This window comes from Merops nubicus, unplaced genomic scaffold (assembly GCF_000691845.1).
Source record: "Merops nubicus isolate BGI_N331 unplaced genomic scaffold, ASM69184v1 scaffold10107, whole genome shotgun sequence".
Lineage (NCBI taxonomy): Eukaryota > Metazoa > Chordata > Aves > Coraciiformes > Meropidae > Merops > Merops nubicus.
Genome location: NW_008618301.1, coordinates 22,443 through 42,003, shown reverse-complemented (window position 1 = coordinate 42,003; position 19,561 = coordinate 22,443). Strand labels below are relative to the sequence as shown.

Here is a 19,561-nt window from a genome sequence, read left to right as displayed (position 1 = left end):
AGCCACAGAGCTGGGCTGTCCTCGTAGGGAAAAGTTTTTTTCCCTATTTCCAGCCTGAGACCCTCATATTTCAGCTTGTGCTGCTGTTTCTCTCCCTTCTGCCATGCACTACTGTGAAGATCCTGGCTGTGTCTTCTCCATCACTTCCATCCATGCCAAGAATGCTGTTGGGTGCCCCTGAAGCCATCCCTTCTTCCAGATGGACCAGCCCCAGTCCTGCATCTTCTCTTCTCTGGGCAAGGACTCCAGTCCAGACCCATCTTACTGATGCCCAAAGCAGATGCAGTATCCAGATGTGGTCTGAATGACACTGAGCACAGGGAGCAGTCCCTGCCCTCCCCTGGCCACCTCTTGCTCACACCATCCCAGACACCATTGTCCCTGGTTGCTACCTGGGTACATGGCTGGCCCCGCTTGACACACTGCCAGCCAGGTCCCAGGACTATTCCCTAAAGCTGCTCCCTGGCTCCATCAGCCCCAGCCTCCATCTGTGCCTTCCCGGAACAGGGCTAGCTGAACTTCATGGTGAAGCATCAGCCTGTTCCTCCCCATTGTCCAGCTTAACAGCAGCTTGACCCTTGAGTGTGCCGACTAGTCTCCCCCCACCTTGATGTCTGCAAACCTGCAACATATACCCTCCATCCTGTCCCCTACATCACTGGTAAAGATATCAAACACAGGATGGATAGCATGGCACAGATAACATAAGCTGCTGTTTGACATTCCATGACCAGGCTACAGTGATTTTGTAACTCCAACCGTGCTGCTCAGATATGTTGCCAAAATAATTTTTTCCCTATCCTTTGATACCCATTGGAGCAAATAATTTTTTCCATGGATCCATTTTACCAGTTCTTTAGTCTTTATCTCAAATGAAGAAGAAAAATGCCTAGAGCCAGGTACCCATCTAAGTTTCAGGAGATACATTTGAAACAACCTGTAGCACAGTAAACGCTTCCAAATAGCTGCCTACACTCCATATTTTATTTTTAAGCTTTGATGAGCCTGCAGTGGAGCTCCACATCTACTTTAACCTGGTAACAACAAGAGGCAAATCTGCAGCTGTTTTAAGGTTGTTACTCAGGAGTGTTTTGAAGCAGCTAAACTAAAAACCTGTACTGTTCATCTAATAAATGCATTTATAGAACTATGCCAAGTTAAAAGTTTCATCTAGTGGTATTTGACAATCTGTTTCAAAGCTAGGAATTATCCAGTTACCACACTCTCTCCCTCTTAATTTCAAATCCATTCAGTTTTAAAAGGATAAAATTAGAACCATTTCTGTCAAAAATACTTTGTTGGTATTTCCTATAATTGCTCCCTGTACTTTGTGACCTTTTTCACTTTTGCACTTTGCAATACCCAGGAAGTGGTCCCATTTTGCAACAGACATCTTTTAGAAAAATAGATAATTACTCCTATTTTTTTTTTCCTTCCCATAAAGTGACTTGGTCCACTGTTCACTGTTGCTGATTTCATCCAAAACTGACAACATACTTCCACACCTTTTGTTTTTCTCTTTCATCCTGTTTCTGAAAGGGGGGAAAAAAAAAAAAAAAGCTTGAATGTGCACCTCATGTTGACAGGTTATCTGTTTATTTAAAGGTTAGATATCAAACCTGCACAGGCATACACAAGAGCGTTGTTATCCTCAGAGTGACATACTGTAGGAGTCTGGTGAAGATAAGAATTACAACCACAAATTATTTTTGCCATTTGCTCCATGGTATTTTTAAGTCTTTTACTGTACCAAAGAAATGTAACACTATAATAAAATTCTATCCCGAAAAATGGTTGTGAAATAGTCATTATTGTCACATCCTACCTGTGACACCTGTTCTCAGTACATACTAAGAATGCACCTATTTTTTTGTTTTGTTTATTTTTTCCTGAAATAATAAAGCATGCCACCTTTTATTCTTGAAAAGCTAGAGCTGCTGTGGAGGACTGTATCGTGCCTTATCAAGAGCACTATTAACTGAAAGTAGTGTTTTAGAATTTGAGTTCCGAAAGGATTGTATGTATTCTGATGACAGGGTTATCTTTTATTGTCTTTTCCCAGTAAGCCTTATTATTTAGAGAAGTAGCTGAGCATAGACTGGATAAATTCTTTGACCATTACACAAGATGTAACAGCAGAGAATGTGCTTGACTACTGGAATAGAAGTTGCATTTTTAGTTCTTGGAATTAGAAAGCATTGTTACTAGAAATTAATCTCTATTGGTAAAAATATGTCATTTAATGGGAACATACTGAAGATCTCTTCAGTAGATTGTAATTTCTTTAGGTTACAGAAACATTCAATATTTAGATGTCTTCTTAGAACAGAGCAGGATGTGTTTAATTTCATTAAAGCCATGAAATGGTTTTAACCCTTTCTTCTTTACTATTCCAGCCAATCTTATGTAATTCTAGCATTTTCCCATATCACACACAAAAATACATCTACATATTTGGCATTTCACACATAGGTTATTAAATTGCTGGTACCCACTACTAGGCTTCTGTTCAATTGCATTTTAGTTCTGTGTACATTTACACTGCAAAGCATTTATTTGAAATCCTCAATAATTTATAATGCGTGACTTAAATATATCATTATTCTTTTTCTGAGCTCAGATTATTTCATAGTACAGTTAATCAATTTGTTTAAGTTCAATAAGCTCAATAAAAGTAATATTGTGTGAAATATTAAGATTAAAATTAAGAAGTATTAAGTCTAAAATGCTAGAATGATAAGTGTTGAATTAACAAAATAAAAAGTTCGCAATACTGCTCAACTTTTTCCTTAGTTCCTGGTCAGCCACTGAACTTCAAAGCAGAACCCGAGTCTGAAACAAGCATATTGCTTTCTTGGACACCTCCACGCTCTGATACCATTTCCAGCTATGAACTGGTTTACAAAGATGGGGAGCATGGGGAAGAGGTAAGTGGAAAGACTATGCATCTTTTAAATACTCTTTAATGAGTCAGACATGCAATGTTGCAATGCTTTAGAATGGATGGATTAGTAACTTCCTTTAGAACTGAGAATGTATAAACAGTGGAAAATGCTGTCAAGTGGTGACTAGACGGTGGAACTTTGCAGTTGTTGGCAACAAGTCATCCACAGAATTTGTATCTGGTTTTAGACATTGATCATGTTTATCCAAGCCAGTTCCTCTACAAAGACTTGGAAGTAGAAGTGTGTTAAGACATATTATGGACAAGGGACGTGTTGCATTTTTCTGGGCTCCTCAGTTCAAGAGAGATAAGGAACTATAGGAGAAGGTCCAGCAGAAGACAACAAACATGATTAGTGGGCTGGATCATGTCCTACAAAGAAAGGCTGAGACACTTGTGGCTTTTTAGCCTGGAGAAGAGAAGGGTGAGAGGCAATCTTATCAATGCTTCTTGTTGTCTAAAGGGCAGGAATCAAGAGGATTGGGCCAGACTCTTTTCAGTGGTTCCCAGCAACAGGAAGAGGGACAATGGGCACAAACTGTAAACAGGAGGTTCCATCTGAACATGAGGAAAAATTTATTTCCTGTGAGAGTGATAGACCACTGGAACAGGCTGCCCAGAGAGTTTGTGGTGTCTCCTTCTCCAGAGGTATTCAAAACCCGCCTGGACACATTCCTGTGCAACATGCTCTGGGTGAACCTGTTTTAGCAGGGTTGGAGTAGGTGATATCCAGAGGTCCTTTCCACCTTCTAGCGTTCTGTGGTTCTGTGACCCATTAAGATTTTTTTTGGCACTTATATTTGGACCTACTAAAAATAGACTTGGAGTCTATTTTCAGCCTTTGAAAATTTTTGTTTCTCTTTGCCACCAAGTAAGAGAGTTGTGAGGCTACTCTAAACTTTAGCTAATAGTTTGGGCTTTTTTTTCCTAAAGTTAAAAACCTGCTACGTACTCTTTCTGTACCAGTATTTCTTAAAAATATTCAGTTTGATGGCCTTTGTGGTGTTAGTACCATAAACTTTAGAATAAAGCGTTCTTCTGATAGGGAAACCACGTTATATTGCCAGGTGTCTGAGACAAAAGAAAACAGCCAGCAGTCTCAGAAGACAGCAGGAGAGTGTCAGCCTCATTGATTTCTCCTGCATCATCAAATCATTGCTGATGCATCAGCTGAGCTTATGCTTACAGTGACTTCACACATATACTATGAATGCATAAGCTTTTTTGTGGAATGGGGACAGATCCATATTTCACCTCCAAATAGATGAAGGTCCCTGCTGGACAAGTTACCCTTTGGAATAATTTGCTTCTTAGTAATTTGAACACAAATTTAACTACAAAGTTAAACCCGAATTTACTCATACTATAAAACCCCATAGTTACTGTCAGAAGAGGTAACTATAGGTAAAGCTTTGTTCATGTGTTATTGTCTGAAAAGCCTTTTGTACTTCATGCCCATTAAGCTGTTAACTTTTAAAAATCCTATTCCTTAATGTGTTTGTCAAAAATAATAAATTTGTTTTCGTTTTCCTTTGGTTTGGGTTTGTTCTGATCTATTTTCTTGAATTTAAGTTTTTCTCAATGGGGCTGTCATCAGAGTGTAAAAGCATTTTCTCCATAGACAACATAGGGAATCAGAGACTCTGAATATTAATCAAGACATCCTCTTATTACCTACCTTTAGCAACGGCTTTCCACTGAACCTACTACATCCTATCGCCTGCAAGGCTTAAAGCCAAACAGCTTGTACTTATTCCGCCTAGCTGCACGTTCTCCTCAAGGACTGGGTGCTTCAACAGCAGAAATCTCAGCAAGAACCATGCAGTCAAGTAGGTGTCTTTCCTTGCTAACTTTATTCACTTGTCTTGTATTTCTCATAAAGATTAATCTCTGTAGCCCAGAAAAGCAGCAATGGAGGAAAAGACAAAATGATAAAAATACAGCATTCATCATGCGTAATACAGCAAAAGAATGCTTGAAATATGTGGTTTTGTAGAAATATTTTGATCAGCTTAATATGTGAGTGTCCTTTACATAGTTTCCAAAAAACACTCTGTAAAACAGTGAGACAATAAGGAGACAATATAATGCTGTCATAATAAAATTTTGTTTCATGCTATAATAGGATAAAATGTTATATCATGCAGTAGTTATACATTCGTGTCCTCCACCCATAAAATTCCACATTGCTAGTCTGCAGATTTCCTGTAATACTAGGTTGTTCCTGCAGCATGTCCCTGAAGTGCAAAAAATTTTGTAGAGTGAGTTAGGTTGAATATTTTAGACTGCACCAAAAATTTCCTCATAACTGTATACTACATATTCTGTAGTAGCTAATAATTCTGATTTTATGTTAGATTTCTTTTAATCTAGACCTTTTATGATGTTCAGTCATTTTTTATACCAGTAGAAAAATTGTTTTCTTACTGGACATTTATGATAACAATGTCATGAAACTCTCACACCAACCTGCAAATTAGATGCAAAAATTAGTCAGGGTTTTATAAATACATTTTATAATACCAAAATTAGGACTTGATTGAAAGAGATATTCAAGGATGATGTCCAGAAACTGTGAGTTATGCTTTCCTCACAGTTTGCATTAGACAGTCTCATTTTAAAACCTAGCTCAATTCTATTTGTATTTCTTTATAATAAATTGGCCTTTTCTTAAAGTAATATTATTCATAGAAACATAGAATGATTTCGGTTGGAAAAGACCTTTAAGATCGAGTCCAACCGTTAACCTAACACTATTCAAAACAGCAAATTTAGATTCTCAATTGACATGAGGTTTTTTAATTTGCAGTCATGACAGATGTGATTACTCTCTCATTCTTTGTTAGTGTTATATATTAAGAGGAATTAGTGTGAATTATTAGAGTTACAATGCTGCAGACCTTTAACCGAAGCTAAATGTGCTTCTGAAACATTCCTAAGGCATTTGAAATAAGCACAAAAGATGGTTCTATAACACAAGGCTAGTATTAAAGATACTGGCAAGGCGTGTTTGATTTTAGCAATCCCAAATCAGTAATTTGATGAAGACGAAATTATTTATTCTGGGAAACATTTCAGCTATTCAAAATGCTCTTTTTCTTAAATTGATTGAAGCTTGCTTAGACTGTGGATACAAAATAAACATCTAGGGGCCAAGGTAGCATGTTCCATATGTAAGCATATTGCCGTTTTCCCCTTCTTGAATATAGAAATATTTAATATCTTTTTCAGCCCTATGTCATCTCGTAGTAGGAAAATCCAGTTGATCTCAGCGAACAGACCTGGGTTATTTGTTGAAAAGACTGCAAAATCTTTTTTAAAAAATTGTGTATTTTAAGAAAAAGATATATGCATTGATAAAACTGGTTACACAAGTAGCTTACAGATTATCCTTAGTTACATAAATGCAATATTTTGTGCTTTCAGAGTATAATGGATTAAAAATTAATAAAGTTCTATGAGTTTATTAGCAATAGTCACCAGAATACACTATTGCCTTTCATCTTGGTTTCAGAGAAAGATGCTACAGGGATTTATTTCTTTACGTATAAGATCTTCAAGTGAGATTTTACTTGTATTTTACTTCCTGCACAAGTTGATGGTAGAAGGAAACCAACATGTTTTGAGTACTTGATTACTGAATTAGACTAAAAAAGAAATCCCAAATTTGATAATTCTCATCTGTCCCCTCATCTACGTCCTCTAAGTAGATGAAATGCAGAAATGCTGGTACATTCCATCCTGTTTTCCCTTCAGAAAAGCATTGTACCATACCGAGTTAAAAGCCATTGATCCCTGCATAAGAACTGTAGGGAACCAAAACATACTTGTGTAAATGCAATAGGTCACAGCAGGGCTTTAGGCCTTCTCTATTGCTTTAATTTTGTTTAATGTGCCTAGTATAAGCACTGGAAATCCATTGATCTTTTTCCCTTCAGAAACAGGAAGAAAAGAGTTAGAAAGGAAAAAAATAAGAAAAGAAAAATTTAAAAAGTGTCGTAAGGGTCTTGCACCCAAATTTATGTTTTTCTTCCAAGAGAGAAGGCAGAAGTAGAAAAGTAGTCCACCTCTGCTAATTCTGCCCATTAATTTGAGCTGTGTCTCCTTTTTTGGTGTTGTCTGTTAGTAAGCATAGACTTTGACAAGTTAAAGTGGATTTAAAAGCACATAAATGCGTAGCTAACTTTCAGTACTTGAATTGCCTTACTGAAAGCAATGGCACAGCATACATGTTTAATTGCTCTGGAGCCCAGTAAAGGTAAATATGCTAACAGACTCTTCGAAATCAGCAAATGTGAACATTTTTGCTCTGCAAGAGTTGGTGCTGGTGACAAGAGATGAAAGAAAGTCAGAATCTCTCACCGTTCTGATGTGCTGAGCTTGTGAAATCTTTTTGTAAAATGAATACCTGCTTTCATGACACATTGTTTGGGGGTAGATTTTTTTTTTTTTTTTCCTATAGAAGTTACCTACGTTACTGGTAGGATTTAATTCTTTGCTAGCAAAGGTGTCTCCAAGAGAAGTTAAAAAAATAAAACAGGCAGCTGATCTAGGGTAAGTACAAGTTACAGTCAGAATCAACAAGCCTGTCACATTTTCCTGGTAGGTAAATCTTTGACTAAGACCTTAATCTTCTGTTGACTGCATGCTCCTAGTATGTTGGCTACAGTAAATGTTTCAGTAAATGCTTTCCATTTAAACATAATTTGAGGTTGACTTTTGCCAGGCAGACTCAGTTATAAAATAACCTGAAAAAATAACAATTTGTTTGAGCAAGTGGGGAGTTCACAAAAATGGCAATTCATGGAACAACTTCTAGCAATTATTGCAAGTTTTTAGGAGTTCTATAAGGAGAGAATTTTTCTCGAAGAAAATTAACCCAATTGAAGGGGTTATTTCCAAATTTGTAAGTAATATGCATGTCACCTTGTGTAAAATATCACAGCTTGCAGTAATTGCGAGGATTATACAAATAGATCAGTAGTCATAGAAGTGTCATGTTTTGTTTTATTTCAAGAAGAATTTTAACTACAGGTAGGTAATATTGTTTTGAGGTTTCATTTTCATGTATTTCCCCTACATCATTTTTCACCGTTTAGTTTGTCTATTCATTTTCGGTTTCCTCATGTTAATAAGCCAAGGTGCATATGATTATCTGATGTTTTGCTTTTTTTAAGTTTCTTCTTTTTTTATTTATTTTTTTATTTTCATTTGGTTGTCTTTTATTTATTTTTTTTCTTTTGTTCATTTTTTTCAATCACTCCTATCCTTTCACTCAAATCCTCCTTTAACCCACTACTGAAATTAGAGCCATCAGCTCCTCCTCAAGACATTAGTTGCACAAGCCCCAGCTCCACTAGCATTTTGGTAAGTTGGAAACCTCCACCGGTGGATAAACAGAACGGCATTATCACTGAATACTCCATCAAGTACATTGGGATTGATGGAGAAGATGTCAAGCCCCATGAAATTTTGGGAATTTCCTCGGACAGTACCCAATACCTTTTGGAACAGCTGGAAAAATGGACTGAGTACCGGATCTCTGTGACTGCCCACACTGATGTTGGACCTGGCCCAGAGAGCTTGGCAGTATTGATTCGGACAGATGAAGATGGTATGTTGCCTCCACTACATCAGTTTGCGCCTCTCTGACCCTGTCGATCTGCTGTCTTTTGTATAGCCTAACAAGTATTTTTTTTCTGCCTCTCTTTTTTTCCAAATCACAGTTATTATCGCCCTTTGAGTTTTTTAATCAAAGACTTGTCCTTTCTACACCATTTTTATATTTGCTGGTTCTGTTTTTCTCTAACAGAAAATCTCTTTTTGCGAGTGACAGGAATCTGATGCCCCTTTGAGCCCATACATATCCTTCTTACTCCTCCTTTAACATAAAAATAACTCTTAGAAGGAAAATATTTCTGCCTTTTCCTTGATTTTACAGTCATTGTTATTTTGTTATTTTTAAACACTTTTGTCTATGAACTTCTATTCAGGTTTTGGTTTGTTGGGATTTTTTTAACTGGTTCTTTTTAAATTATTTTTTTTATTTTTTTTTTTTTTAGCTTTTTTTTGATCTTGGAAAACTGATGCTCCATACATATTCTTTTCTTCCGTGCTTGAAAGTGACAGAAGACAGCCCTATTATCAACCTTCTTTTTATACTACTGAAAAAAAAAAAAAAACAAACTGAAACAAACAACTTAGCAAACAAAAACAAGGGAAACGTTTTTTTGAAATATTTTTTGGTTTTATTAGTAGTATTATTATTATTTCAGTGATTAAAATATCTCTTTATACTGTAATGCTTTGAATCTCAAAGCATCCTCCTTGGCTTTTGTACATTTTTACATGTTTTTCTATTTCTCTAATACTCTTTTTTCTTCCATTTTTTTGCATCAGTCATGTTTTTTGATCTTTTCACTGAAAGGTAGAGCAGATTGGTTGAGTATTTTCATTTGCTGAGCAATTTGTATTCTTCAAAGAAAACATAGTGAGTCTGCCCGTTAAAAAAAAAAAAAAAAAAAAAAAAAAACAAACAAACCCCAAAAAGACATGTGTGGGACAGGTCCTTGTAATTCTCTTCTGTCCAATGATGTTGTTCCAGTTCCTAGTGGTCCTCCTCGCAAAGTCGAGGTAGAGGCTGTCAACTCTACTGCTGTTAAAGTGTCATGGCGCTCACCTGTACCAAATAAACAGCATGGTCAGATCCGAGGATACCAGGTCCACTATGTGAGGATGGAAAATGGAGAGCCAAAGGGTCAGCCCATGCTGAAGGACATCATGCTGGCTGATGCACAGGTAAGTACAGCATTTTTATGTTCTTTTCTAGGTCACAATGGAAACATTTTGTGTACCAGAGAACTATCCAAAACTGCCTTTTTTTGATGCCTTTATTTCAGCCTATGAATTAACATTCTTTGTCTTTATTTTAACAACTTCTTTTCACAACAGCAAGGGGTAAAGGTGCTTCATCCATACCTAGGCACCCATTTTTGTATAGGTGTGAAACTAAATGACAAGCCGTGTCATTCTGCTGGCTTCCTTAAGCCTGAAGACTTCACCCGATACCTGTGCTCTGAAGTTTCAAAGCATCAGGGAGACCTGAGCCAGATCACAGTCGGTGTAGCAAAGTGTGCACTGCCTGATCCACCCACACAATATTTCTCTGTTTCAGTGGCGAACCTAGAATTGTTAGAAGCCTGTGTTATCTCAGTATTACAGTGTTACTTCCATTAGCGTGTGTCCCCCTCACCGTGCCTGTTACAGGAAATTAATTTATTAACACAAATCTAGAAATCACCCAAGTATTTATACTTGTCATTATTCATATCAATAACTTTGTAAAAACGTGAGGAGCTTAGTTTAAGTAGATATGGGGAAATTTCTATTTCAAAATTTCTCTGCTGTTTTATAAATTATGAGACATGATGAAAACAAAAGCATGATCATATCAAGTTTAAAAAGCTTCTAAACATAGGATTTTACTGATTGGGATATATTAGTGCTCTGTAAAACTGAAGATTCCCCTGGAGGGATCATCCTACTTTGAAACAATTATCAAGTACGCATTTCTCACTGCTAGCTCTCAGTTTACTGGCATGACTGAAAATGATAAGAAATTATCAACCTAGCATAAAGTAAAGAGTTAAATTTGCTTCTTAAGCATTTTATGTAACTAAATAAATGGGGTTTTGCTTTTTCCTTTTGTTATTCCAGTCAGTTCTAAATTTCAGCTTTGCAGATACCTTTTTTGAGAACAGGCCTCCTACACCTACATTTTGCTGATGACCTTAAATTATCATCTCTGTTCCTGGAGGTCTTTCTTGCAGCTTACCTTCCAGCCTGTCTGTCTTTTTATATGTACTTACCAACTGAAGTATGGTGTTCTTACAGCATAAATTCAGTGGAAAGAAAAATGGAAACATGGGGAGGTGAGGAAGTGAGAAGAGAAAGGGAAAAGGCAAAAGATGAAAAAGGAGATGCAGCTGTGCTTTTGCTCTCCCCTTCCTTGCACAGATTTTTTTCTTTCACTCTCTGTGTGGTACTAGTGTAAGATAATGTGAAACACCAGAAGGTGAGAAACTAGATGATAAGTTGGAGCCTTTCATAAAAAAGCAAAAGTCACATGTCCTTTTACCAAGTTTGGCTTGGAAATGCCTATTCGCCATCGGTTCACTCTATATAATCACCTCCTTTTTCCTTCTGCCAGTCCTTCCTGCCTGTCATACTTCTATGATGTGCTTGATCAGGGCTTGTGCAGGTGTGAAGACCTTCATGGTGAAAGATCTGTGTGATTAGGTTTCAAGACTAAAAAATTCTGTTAGTCATTTAAATAAGGCATTGCATTCATTTAGGAAACTCAAGCATATAGCCTAGTAACATGATTAAATAAACTAGGTAGCCTTTAATTCTACCTTGGTAGTTCTTACTAATACAATTTATTATAAAATATTACTACATGGTACATGAGGATTCATTACTTCTTTCATGTCTGAAGGAAAGAGAAGTGGCTCATTTTTAGGGAGAGCTGAAATGGAATTAAAAATGCCTGGCCTGGTTTCATTAACCAAATTCTATGCAATCCTACATAATTAAGTAAAATTGTACATGATTTTTCCAGACATCTTTCGTATTTATTTTTCTCTTAAGAAGAAAACATTACTTCAAACAGGCTACAAATCTCTTCATTTGTTTTGTTTTTCCTTCCAACATTCTTTACTCTCAAACAGTGGGAATATGATGATACTACTGAACATGTGAGTAGCTTTTGGCCAGAAAAACAATGTGTGTTTGATTTGGGATTTTTTTTTTCTTTTTGCTTGTTTGCTTGTAGCCTCCTTTTTATTTATTTATTTACTTTTATTTTTCTTCAGTTTTCCTTTTTTTTTTTTGTCATTGGCAGAAATGCATGCTCCTAACATCAACACTTTTTCCCTTATGGCACTTTTTTCTTTCTTTTCCCAGGGAGTGTGGGTTGTACTGTTGCTTGCTTGTTCTGGGGTTATGCATAATGCTAAAATGCACAGAAATGGCTTGTGTTTTCTTCTTTTTGATGGCTGTCACTAACTTTGCCTCACGATTTCCTCTTTAGAAGAAAGTATTAGAAGAATAAAACAAAAGTAGCTCAGAGTCGCACAGCAATAGTCATATTTTCCTGTATTCATTTTAAGGTTAACACTTTTATGTATACCTGAAAGCTGAAGTCAGTTTTGCTTTCTTTTTGGTAATTTGATAAATGTATTCTGTATGATGTGAAGAAAGCCAAATGCCCTGCAGTGTTTATGCCTAATGAATAGTGTTTGCTGTATCCAAACCACACTTTTAAATAACTGCAACACTACATCAGTCATATCTCTTAGACCATGAAGTACTGTTTGGTTTTGATGAGTCTAATATCCTCATTACTGATTAAAAGAATGGCATTTTTTTTTCTTTTTTTTTTTTTTTTGTCATTTTACAATTTTTATTCTGTTACTGTCAGGTACAGTTTCTTTATGAAAGATGAGATCAATCCAGTTCTGAGATAGAGTCTAAGGAGGAGGGTTTGGTTTTGGTTTTGGTTTTGGTTTTGATTTTGGTTTTTTTTTAATATGTTTTTATTTTATTTGAGCTATTTTACCCACTCATTCTGATCATTACATTGTTATTTCTATAATGCTAATAACTGCCTGTAAATACGATGTTGAATTCTAACCACATCTGTGCTAAGCTCATACTCACTATCTTGAAAAATCCATTTACTGTGAGTAGTATTACCCATAATTTTTATAGCAACTTTTAGGTTTGTTGAATCTGAGGGGTGTGTGATTCCACATTTACTATTTATTCTAGACACATAAATACACCAGCTCTCTGGCAACAGTGAAATTTAGTGTTAATCCATTCAAGCATGTGAAAATGCAAAGGAGTCATCCAGTGGTTGCAGATTGGAAGCTGATGAGTTGGGAGCTTTGGATTTGGTAGCTGGCTCCAAATACTGTCTTATTATACTTGCATATAAAATGTATTTATATTGTGAGTGTCAATGCTTAAATTCCTCTGACTAGGCTTATAACATGATGTAGATTTAGTTCATTCCAGGTGGCTGGCCCTTCATCATTTCACCATCTCCTGTCTATATATAGCACATGTGTGTGCCCACACATGTGTGCTTTGACACAGTTTGATTTTCCTCTCATTCACTGGTAGTAGCTGAAAAGCTACTTGGTTTGTAGCTGCTGTTGTTTCTTTGAAGGCTGTCAGATTTATTCTCTGACCAGATTTTTAATGGTGTTTTAGGTAGGTCTTTTGAAGAGTGAGTTGGTTCTGAGGTCCTTTGAGATGCTCAGGTGCACAGTCCAATCAATGACACAGGTTGCAGTGACAGTATTATGAAAGTAACAAGGCTTAGCCAAACCATCATTACAACATGGTGATACAAGTGCAACACACTTCTTACCAGGCATTTTATAATTGTATCAGTGATGTCCTGTAAATTACTAAATTAAATGGAGTTTCTCATATCTACATATGCATACGTTTTACAAGATCAGTAGTATTCCTCAGGCAAGGCATTTCAGAAGGCTTTATTCACTGTTCATACCACTAAGCCTTTGGCCTTGTGCCTTAAACTACCTGAGGCAAGCTATTTAGAATTGTACTTTCTTTTATTGCTTAAGGGAGTTAAACATCTTGCATTATGAAGTAATTCACACAGAACAGTCTGTTGGTGCTGTCAAATGCTTGCTATCACTACCAGCAGTAGCACAAAAGTGAGTGCACTGTATGAAATATACAGGTTTTGGTTTTTTTTTTTTTAAAGATTCCATGTTCTCCTGGAATATAGTCTATTTTGAATAAATCACCCTTGTTTTATTTCATCTTAGGAAATGATAATTTCTGGGCTTCAGCCTGAAACTACATACTCCTTCACTGTGACAGCCTATACAACGAAAGGTGATGGAGCGCGCAGCAAGCCCAAACTTGTGTCTACTACTGGTGCAGGTAAAACTCACATATCTGTTAATCCCTGAATATATCCTTTGACTTTATGTGCTAATGTTTTGCTCCTACTATTTGGAAGTCTCCTGTTGTGTAAGAAGTGCTTATAGGACATAGGATTTTCTATTTCAGTATTTGTCTCTGCATTTATTTAGACAAAAACAGAACCAGAGTCATCCTTTGTCCCTTCCTCCATTCAAGGTGCAGCCAAAATATACTACTTAATTTATACTTTCTACTAGTTCTTCCATTCTGGTTGTGTCTTCTTGGAGAGGGAAAAATAAAAATTCAAAGCTGATAAGGGTGTTTGAAAAACTTGTGAAGGGCTTCCTGATCTTTGTGAAAGCAGCAATGTTGCTGCCTGTCAGTAAGAACACTGAAAGAACCTATCTGTATGATTCTCACAACTTATCTCAGAGGAATGTGATTATTAAAACAGAGAATTAGAAAACAGAAGGGAAGTCCAGATTGTGAAACCCTAAAACCGGTATTGCTTCTGTGCAAATTTCAGGCACAAACTGGTGCAAAATACACCATGCCACTGTGTTCAATCTGCATTTAATCATAGGTGGTACTAGATGGCGGGTATCTGACTGCATGACTGATTCAGCTGATGTGGTTAGCACTGATGAGACAAACTAAATTGCTTTCAGATGGGCAACAAAATTTTATAAATGTAAATGGTTCACTGTAGCACACCTTAAACAAATGACACCACCACATCCTTCATCTGGTATGCACCTACAGGTGTTCACAGCCTGTACTTAACCATTTTCTGGCTTTTGTAGTGTAACCATTAAAGGTTTTCCATTACAATTGCACAGAAACCTTTGTAGCAGTGTTAAAAAATCTCTTGCTAACAATGTATTGTTTATGCTCATATATAAAGACCATGTGTATTTATGTTTGTACTGATTGACTCAATTTTTAAAACAATCACTGAATGTAAAGCACATTTACTGATATCAGAAACATGTATATCCTTACCACATCATTTTCCTTGGAAAAATCTCAGTCTTGTTGGCTAGATGCATTATATAGTTTCATTTCAGGTTTTTGAGTACCTTCTAGTCATTACTCTTGACACACACTGAAACTTAACCTCCAATTTCTTATCTTTCCTGAATTCTCATAGTCTGGGCGAAAAAAAAAAAAAAAAGAGTTATATATATTTCCCACTTACATTTGAACTTGAAAAAAGACACTTGATCCATTATTCTTTTTCAAGTTCAGTTTTCAATTTAAGTAAACACAGTTATATAGATTATGATTTGGTTAGTTTCTAGATAGAAACATGTGTTATGCAGACCTTGCCAAACTTAATACTTGTTTGAATTTAGTCTTTATTGGCTCTTCATGTTTCACTTTTCCAAGATCTCTGATGTTTCTACTTCAGAAAGATGAACAAATCCAATGTCCCATAAAACCCTGAGTGACTGAAGAGCAATTGAGAATCAGAGGCATGCCTGTAAATGTAATAAATATTACACTGTTTGTGCTGTTTGCTTCATCCTGTGAACAAGTAATGTTTGGTCCTGGTCTCTATACCAGCTAGTTACCATTTTGCTTCTTCATACATTTCAGGTTCTATAAAGACCTCTTCACCTGCTGTTAGACTTTGCCATGGTTGAAATTTTTTTGTAAGAAAATCTCATATGCAGGTTTTTGAAGAGGGAGACAATAGTTACAGTCAGTGGCAAGAGTTTTCAGCTCACTTTCTATAAGCATACATCAGGCAGGTGAAGGAATGATGCATTTATACCAGGGGCTTGTAGGTCTGAAATACACCCTCTTGTTCTCTGAGAGTTTCCATTTGATTTTATTTCCTAAAAAAACTGCTATTTACATACTACAATAAAGTAAATGAAGGGTCTGACTTTCTAGTTTGATTTTTAAAGGTTTAAGTCAGGTGCAGCTGCATTAGAATGATTGAGATTATATCTATAAGAGATATGAAAGGAGAATAAAGGTCTAAATGTTACTGAATAAGCTTATTATTCATATGTTATTCAGGTGATAAGTAACTATTTAGCTGTGTCCAGTTAGTGATATAAAAGTATTATATATTTTTTTATATAGGAAAGATTCACCAAATGTGAATCTGCAGTTTTTCTGTTAACTACAGTTTTTAGTGAAGTCACTGAATGAAGCTAATATTTTCACTCCAGAATTTTTTTTTGTCTGATATCCTTTCCTAGTTTATGAAGTCATATGAAGGAAAAACATTTCCAAGTCAAAGTATTTGAGAAATTTAAATTACTCAGGAAGCAGTTGCAAAATACGTAATTTAAAAAAAAAAATTGATAAAAATTAAGACTTACTAGTCAGTGATATCATACAATTCTTGTGGAGAATTTAATTAGACCTTTAATTTTGGGGTCACAGTAGTTGAAGTATCTCATAGCACCAGAGTTTGTCCGCTATTTGGAATTCACTCTCTGGGCTGAACAATACACCTGAAATACAGATTTCAGCTAAGAGGAGAAAATTTATGTTAAGACAATGGTGTACTGTATAACAGCTAACAGAAACAAATTACTTTTGGCAATTTGGCAAAGGCAGCTGGCATGAGTTTCTACTAGTAATGGCATGCCATTACAACTGTTTGGTGTAATGACTATTGCAGTGGAGTACGTGAAGGATATCTTGTTGTGTAATAATGGAGGTGGATTTCACTAGATAAGAGTATATTTTTTTCACGGGAAATTTCACTTCATTTGGACTCCTGGTAAATTCAGGTAGTATTAGCAGAAGTTTCTAGATAAAGCTCTTCTGTGATGCTACTATATATTAAACTGCACAGAATCCTGCTGTTTTTTCCCACAAGACTGTAATATTCACAACTGATCATACTAAAAAAAAATGTTAACTCAAAGCTATCTGAAAATAAAAAGAGAAAGAGAAAAGCATTTTTTTCCTCTATCGGTGCTTGCATGTTACCAAAAAGGAAATACATATACTTTGCAAGATCAGATACGGTCCATACTAAAAAAATAGGTACCATTGTTTTCTACCATTTTAATCACAAAGTGTTTTATTGGATAAGTAAGCTTTATTAGTTTTCCTATTCTGATCAAGAGCAAGTAGTAATTTCTTTCTTTCTCTGTTGTTACCACAAAGGTTAAAAAATAGTTCTAACTATGAGGTCTGCCACAGGACAAAAAAAGCAATTTATCACAATAATAATTTAGTGACACCTTCCAGCAGTCTCTCCTCTAGAAAGCTAAAGGAGTTATTATTCTATTTGTGTGGACTCCTCTTTTATATACTCCATTGATTTCAGTAACAGTTAGAATGTAGAGGAAAATTTGTCCTGCAAAAGGCCTTCACAGCCTTTTTTTTTTGTTGTTCCGTAAAGACCTGTAACAATCAAAGAGGAGAAGTCAGAACTAATCAGACATATTATTTACACAGCAGAAAGTGTATGGAAAAAAAAACTCACAAAATTCCTGGTAATAATACTTGCAGGCGAACCAGACATTTGAAAGGAAGGATATTTGGAAAGTTTATATAAAAACTAGCTATAACTCTTATGCAATTAGAAGTGGTGTCAAAACTAATGAGAGATCTAATGAGGAAAGAGCTTATTAAATGCCAAATATTCTTTAGCCCATGCCATTCCTCCCTCCTTATCCCTAATTCATTGTGGAATGGTAGCCAGAACTTCTGACAAAAAGAATCTGATTTGCCGGGTGCCTGAGAACTGAAGATAAGTAGTAAAATCCATTGAAGTTTATAAATACAGGAACCAGAGCTCACAATGCAGTGGTTACATTCACATGGGAAGGCTTTGAATGCAGATGGAACTAATTAGTCTTCGTGGAATACTATGTTATCATGGCACTGCTACTCCCAAAACTATTCTGGTCTCTTGATCTGTCAAGCGTTGATACACAATAAACACCAAGTTTCTAAAAAGTTATGGATTTACTTCATTATCAAATAAATTATTGTAATAGCCTATTTTGAAATTTAAATATTAAAGAAAATGTAAATTAAATATATACAGATATGCATTAATACTAATAAATTAATAAATAAAAATTAATATGCACATTAAATGGAAACAACAGCTGAGGGCAGTTGACATTGGAGGTCCAAAAATGTACATCATATAAGTTCTATAACGGGATTTCAGTCCTCTAAATTGAACGTCCTCACTGCACTTACAGTCTGAACTTCTCTGAGAGACAAATCACCAGTTTGGACCAATAGGTCCCAGTTAAGGATTTAAGTGTATCTGGTGTGCAGGTTAAGAAAAATTTCCAGTTTAGGGTTCTTCAGAAGAAATCCAGGTCATGTGCACCAAGACTACACTGGAAATTAAATCATATGAGATAAGCCAGTACAATCAAAAAGTTAAATGCCAAACTCTGCTACTGTTCCAAGGTGAAACAAGCCATGCTAGAGGTGATTTGTGTACAGGAATGGAATGATAGGGTTCTGTCATATGTAGTAATGATTATGGATAATAAATTTGGTCTGATTTCCTTTCTACCAGATTTTAGCTGTCAACGGCAAAAGTTACATTAGACACAGTTGGTAACTTGTAATTTCTGCATTACTACTACTACTACTACTACTACTATTATTATCATTAATTCATTTTTCCATTTGCAGGAATGGCAGAAGTGTGCCTTGCATTAAGTTAATGAATACTTAGGACAATATTCATTTTTTTTGCAGGCAAGGATTTCTAAATGAAATAGAAACATTCATAAGACGTGTTTGAAGTTTTACTCCTTGACTTGTGTTCCTAAGTCCTGTGCTTCTGAATGTTTTCTGTATTTAGAAATAACAATAAGGCAATAAAACAACAAACATTAAATAGCTTTACTATCATAATTCATTATACTGTATGACTCAATAGTGCAGTAGGCAGATATTATTTTTTCCATAAGACAGTAATATGTGGAACTAAAAGTGAGGGAATAAAAAATTTTTTCCTCTTCCTGCTAAAACTAGCCTCAAGAATTGTACATGCAGTTCCATTTGTATTTATTATCTTTAAATAACATTGTGCTACAGTTCCAGGCAAACCTCGGCTTGTGATTAGCCACACACAGATGAACACGGCTCTAATTCAGTGGCACCCTCCTATGGACACTTTTGGCCCACTGCAGGGTTATCGTCTGAAGTTTGGACGGAAAGACATGGATACATTAACGACCATGGAGTTCTCCGAGAAGGAAGATCACTTCACGGCCACAGACATTCATAAAGGAGCTTCTTACATCTTCAAGCTCTCAGCTAGAAATAAAATGGGCTTTGGGGAGGAGATGGTTAAAGAGATTTCTGTTCCTGAAGAGGTGCCCAGTGGATTTCCCCAAAATCTCCGCTCGGAAAGCTCTACTTCTACATCAGTTCAATTAACTTGGCAGATGCCGCTCTTGGCAGAGAGAAATGGCATTATCACCAAATACACCATCTTGTACAGAGATATCAATGTTGCTTACCAGCCAGTTGAACTTTGATACCACTTTGACACTTTCTGGCTTAAAACCAGATACTACATATGATGTAAAAGTACGTGCCCACACAAGCAAAGGGCCTGGTCCATATAGTCCAAGTGTCCAGTTCAGGACACTACCCGTGGATCAAGGTAGGATTTGTCTGCTTATGGCGTTGACCTTTAAA

At 36.0% G+C, this 19,561-nt stretch overlaps 1 protein-coding gene across 1 annotated transcript in view; it reads left to right on the top strand.

Moving 5' to 3' along the window:
• Positions 1 to 19,561, top strand: part of LOC103775918 (receptor-type tyrosine-protein phosphatase delta-like) — a gene marked incomplete at its 5' end in the record, with an annotated part of 43,188 nt that overhangs the window by 7,304 nt on the left and 16,323 nt on the right. Inside the window, 8 exon segments of the mRNA XM_008943392.1 lie at positions 2,794 to 2,927; positions 4,629 to 4,773; positions 8,253 to 8,558; positions 9,549 to 9,742; positions 11,674 to 11,700; positions 13,810 to 13,927; positions 18,953 to 19,394; positions 19,396 to 19,526. Of these exon segments, the coding sequence (XP_008941640.1) occupies positions 2,794 to 2,927; positions 4,629 to 4,773; positions 8,253 to 8,558; positions 9,549 to 9,742; positions 11,674 to 11,700; positions 13,810 to 13,927; positions 18,953 to 19,394; positions 19,396 to 19,526 (1,497 nt within the window).